The sequence below is a fragment of the Etheostoma cragini genome, chromosome 2, assembly GCF_013103735.1.
Source record: "Etheostoma cragini isolate CJK2018 chromosome 2, CSU_Ecrag_1.0, whole genome shotgun sequence".
Taxonomy (NCBI): domain Eukaryota; kingdom Metazoa; phylum Chordata; class Actinopteri; order Perciformes; family Percidae; genus Etheostoma; species Etheostoma cragini.
Window position 1 is genome coordinate 25,781,652 of NC_048408.1, and position 4,301 is coordinate 25,785,952.

A 4,301-nucleotide genomic window follows, 5' to 3' on the forward strand; every position below is an offset into this window, starting at 1 on the left:
CTTTTTTTTCCATTCTTTCTTTTGTCACTTTTTCTTGAGTACAGCTGAGTGTGACACTCTGAATAACTTAAACGAGAGACATTATGAAAGTTTGAGATAATGAACCACATTAACATTATTATTGCATCTCAACCCTTCTCTATAAAGGCAGGCTTTTCACCCGACCTTTAAGTGTGGCAATTTGAAAAAGCTGTAAAGTCTTTTGCTTCGAGACGTGATCTGACGACACTTTGTGCAAACTAGTTTGTTTCAAGCATATCTCGGCCTGAAGATTTACAAACCAAATGAAACCATGAAATGTTAATAAGATGCTGTCCTAGTCTTACCCAGAGACTCTGTCAGCGTGGCTGCTGGACTGCGGTGGAGAACATAATGAACCTCATCCTTCAGGTTCACAATAGTTGCAAACGATCCATCGTCTTGTGCACCAGCGTCTTGGTGAAGAGAAGCATTTCTGTTGCTATTTGCCCCGAGCCTCACCGCCAGAGGCCAGTTCAGAGCGACATCAAGCAGATAAAACCTGAGCGTCCTGTTAGTCCGACACCGGAGCCCTGTGATGCTGTCTCCTCCCTGATGAGGGACAGAGGATGGAGGGATGAAAAGAGGAGGAGGTATTTGCACGTCTAGCTCCTCTTTGGCTTGTGATTCATTGAGTTGAGATTCTTTTCTGCAGCAGGCACTGTATTGACTGAATGGGCTGTAGCTGTTAAGAAAGTTGCTACAGCCCACTGAGGTCGGTGTTTTTAAGGACACGGCAGGTAGTAGGTGTAGGCAGCAGTTACTGAGATAAGACTGCAACTCGTCTCCTCCTTGAGCCGTGGACGGGAACGAGCAGCCTACAGAGGAGCTGGTTAGGCCCGATTGTGACAAACTGAGGCACACCTCACACACACTTTCAGACTCTGGGAGAAGAACTGACTGGCAGCACAGCGAGTGGGAGGGGAAACTTTTGTCCAAGCTGGAGTGGTTAGTGTTGTCACAAGAATGATAACGCACAGCAATGTCTGCAACCTGTAAGACAAAAGAAGGAAGTTATACAAAATAATAAATACACGTTACTTTACTTCCGGATACGCATGTGACGCAGAACATGACATAGTTCTGTTTGTTCCATGAACAGTGCGGTGTACCTTACAGTGCAGTGCAAGAAATGAATAAATAGTGGCAAAAGAAAAGGTTAAAGGCCTTTTTAAAAAGAACTAAGAGCCCAAGAAGATTAAACTCAAACTAAAATTAGTAGGACATGTAACGATTATATTTGTGAAATATGTCCCATAAAACAAAACCCTGTGGCACACCATAAGTGAGAGAGGCAGTACAGGATGACGCTTTATTAAAGCAATGGAACTCATTGGAATTGGACAAAATTAAGAAAGATGACCCATTGTGTAAAATACACCACTAAGTTCAACTTCACCCCTATGTGATTTTTTCCATCCCTACTCACCTGCTGTAGTATGGGGCTAAGTTTGGACCCGAGTGGATTGTGCGGCAGGAACAGCAGTAGTGCTGGACCTTTAGTGAGCTCATGTTCCAGGAGACGGGACTTTGTTCCTGGAGGCTGCAACCACTGGAGGACGGTCTCAAGGTGTTCAAACACCCAGCTACAGATGGCCTCTGATGTAAAGTTGCGTTCCCTTCGAGGGAAAATCTGACCAAAGAAAACATCCAGCACAATGCCGGTGCAATGCCTTAGTATACGTAGAAGATGATGTATTCAGCATTTAATGACATTTTTGAAACCAATGTTTTATCTATCCCGGCCCAGTGAAATTGCTTACCAAAGAGGACTTAAATCTTCTGTAAAGGTAAACTGTTTCATCTTCTTTTACTGAGATGGCTTCTGCCACCTGTTTGTTAGTCACGACCCCGAAACGTACAACACCACGGAAGTCTGCACCAAAGAACAGAGACTCAGGGCTGGGGACATAGACATTAACCTTCATTGTGACGTTTCTTAAATTTTAGCCTACTCAATGCTATCTTTAGCATGACCTCGTTCCCTGAAAACTTGGTCATTTATAATCTCATTTTACATAATTGACATGATTAAAAACGTTGACAAAGTCAAAAGAACAGGTTTCCCTGCTGGATGACTTCTTACCCCTTTTAAGGGCCTGCAGGGCAGAGGACAAATATGTTGTGTACCCCGGCGGCTGAGGAGAGGAATTAAACTGGAAGAAGCCCACTACTCGAGGCTGGAATTACACAAGAGAGCAAGCTAATTAGGATACGTTGTATGGAAATATAGCATTATTTAAAGAAGACATCTATCTACAGACCAAGATCTTTCAACGATTGTTAAACTTTCAGATCCTTCCTTAAAGAGAGCTAACATTAGCAACTTGCAAAAATGTAACTCTTTCAACCAGCACACGCAATAAGGAATGAACTGCTTTATTGCCAACTCTCCATCAGATGGCCTGATGCAAAACAATACCTCATGATAAGAGAGGAACTCTTTGAGTGTGGCTCTTGATGGGAGGTAAGTGAGCGGTGTGATGACTCGGAGGACAAAACTTTCAATATACGGAGCCACAATTGGACCCTTGTACTCTATAGGCCCAAACCTGTGGAACAGAAACACAAAGACAAACAAAATAATGGATCAATTACTGTAGATGATTTCCTACTAACAGTTGTTGTAAGTTAAATCATAAAATAAATATACGCCGGAAATAAAACATTAGCATTCCGTTGGAGGGAGGAGAGGTACGAGTGTTGCCATGTTCACATAGGTAATCTGATATTGTTATTTCTTCACAAGAAAGAAATGCTAAACATTTCCTGGTTCCAGCTTCATCAATGAGAGTTTGTGCTGCTTTTCAATCTTTTCTATCATTGGACATTTGCCATCTTTGGTTTTGGACTGTTGGTCGGACACAACTAGTAACATGAAGATCTCAGTACGGCTCTGGGAAATGGATGGAAGTGATATACAATAATTAAATGATGAATCAATAAATCAATCAGAAGATTAATTAATAATTAAAATAATAGTTAGCTCCATTACTGCAGAATTTATACAAGCACTTCTATGGTCCTGTTCCAGTTTTGCTTTAAGCGCATCCAATGTTATTATGTCTGCCTATGTAAGCGTTAACAATTTAGCATTTTTAATCCTTGAGCTAAAATATTAACTTTAAAAAAACCATAAAAGCTTAAAGATCATTAAATCAGAAACATAGATTAAAACGGTCAAAGCCTGCAAAACAATAGCTGACTGGATAGCTATTACTAAGTAAATGCACCTGCCCTGAAATAAAACCTAATGTAACCAAAGCACTGGAAAGATCTTATTTTTGTTTTGCAAATATGATGAAATAAGGAGGTAACATCAAAACCTTTTAGGATATTTTAAGCAGTCATTAAATAGAAAATGAGCAAAAAACATACAATGAATGTCCAGACACAAACTGGGCACGGACCTTAAGCCACCACGGCCTCTTAATTCTGTCCTTTTTTAAAGGAAGTGAACGACTTGCGTTACAACAATTTGCAGATTACTAAATAGATAGCCTTTATTATTATTATTAGACTCATGGTCCATAAAAACAACAACAACAACAAAAAGATACAGACACCAATTAAACATGACAGCTATACCAGTAATCCTGTAAGAGTGACTGGTATCCCAAAGCACTGAACCTCGGGTCAGTCGGATGTGAAATGACAAGTTACAAGAAGAATCCAAGCGACCAATACATTTCTACATCCGATTCCTCAGTAAAGCAGAGAATGTAATAACTCCTGCTTGACAGAACAATTCACTTGCACTACACCACCTAGGTTTCCTAAAGTTCATTGTACCACAGCAAATGTAACATCTGAAGCAAGAATGTAAAAGTCACATACATTCTGTTCTCCCATTTCAGTTCACTACAAATTTGAAAGGGTGAAAAGTCTTACCTTCTATAAAACAGATGGATGATCGGGTACTGATAGAAGCGGTGTTGCTTCCTGCATTTCCCATGACTCCACCAGCAGTTAACAGCCACAAACTGCACCTGTGTTTGTGTGTATAAGAGAGAAACAAACAGGTGAATAAGCAAATCTATTTCCAGACCACAGAGGGTATGGTGAGTAATCATTGTCAATCATACAGCAGATCCGACTTTATTCTGTCTCATTTACATTACAAGTGATCCCCGACACATTTCTTTAAACTCCAGATAACTTAGTAGCTGTTTGCAATATTACGTATTAGTCTAAACTGAAGATAAGAACCGATGGAGTGCTTTCTTCGGGTAGGGGGTGAGTCCTTACCCCAAGTGAAGGAGTTTAAGTACCTTGGGGTCTTG

General features: G+C 40.6%; 1 protein-coding gene across 1 annotated transcript in view; it reads right to left on the reverse strand.

The window, feature by feature from the left end:
- Positions 1 to 4,301, reverse strand: part of txndc11 (thioredoxin domain containing 11) — an 11,512-nt gene that overhangs the window by 4,622 nt on the left and 2,589 nt on the right. Inside the window, exons 5-10 of the mRNA XM_034891528.1 lie at positions 3,910 to 4,007; positions 2,441 to 2,570; positions 2,105 to 2,198; positions 1,782 to 1,894; positions 1,448 to 1,651; positions 327 to 1,011 (exon numbers count right to left, since the gene is read on the reverse strand). Of these exons, the coding sequence (XP_034747419.1) occupies positions 327 to 1,011; positions 1,448 to 1,651; positions 1,782 to 1,894; positions 2,105 to 2,198; positions 2,441 to 2,570; positions 3,910 to 4,007 (1,324 nt within the window). The remainder of the gene's footprint in view (positions 1 to 326; positions 1,012 to 1,447; positions 1,652 to 1,781; positions 1,895 to 2,104; positions 2,199 to 2,440; positions 2,571 to 3,909; positions 4,008 to 4,301) is intronic.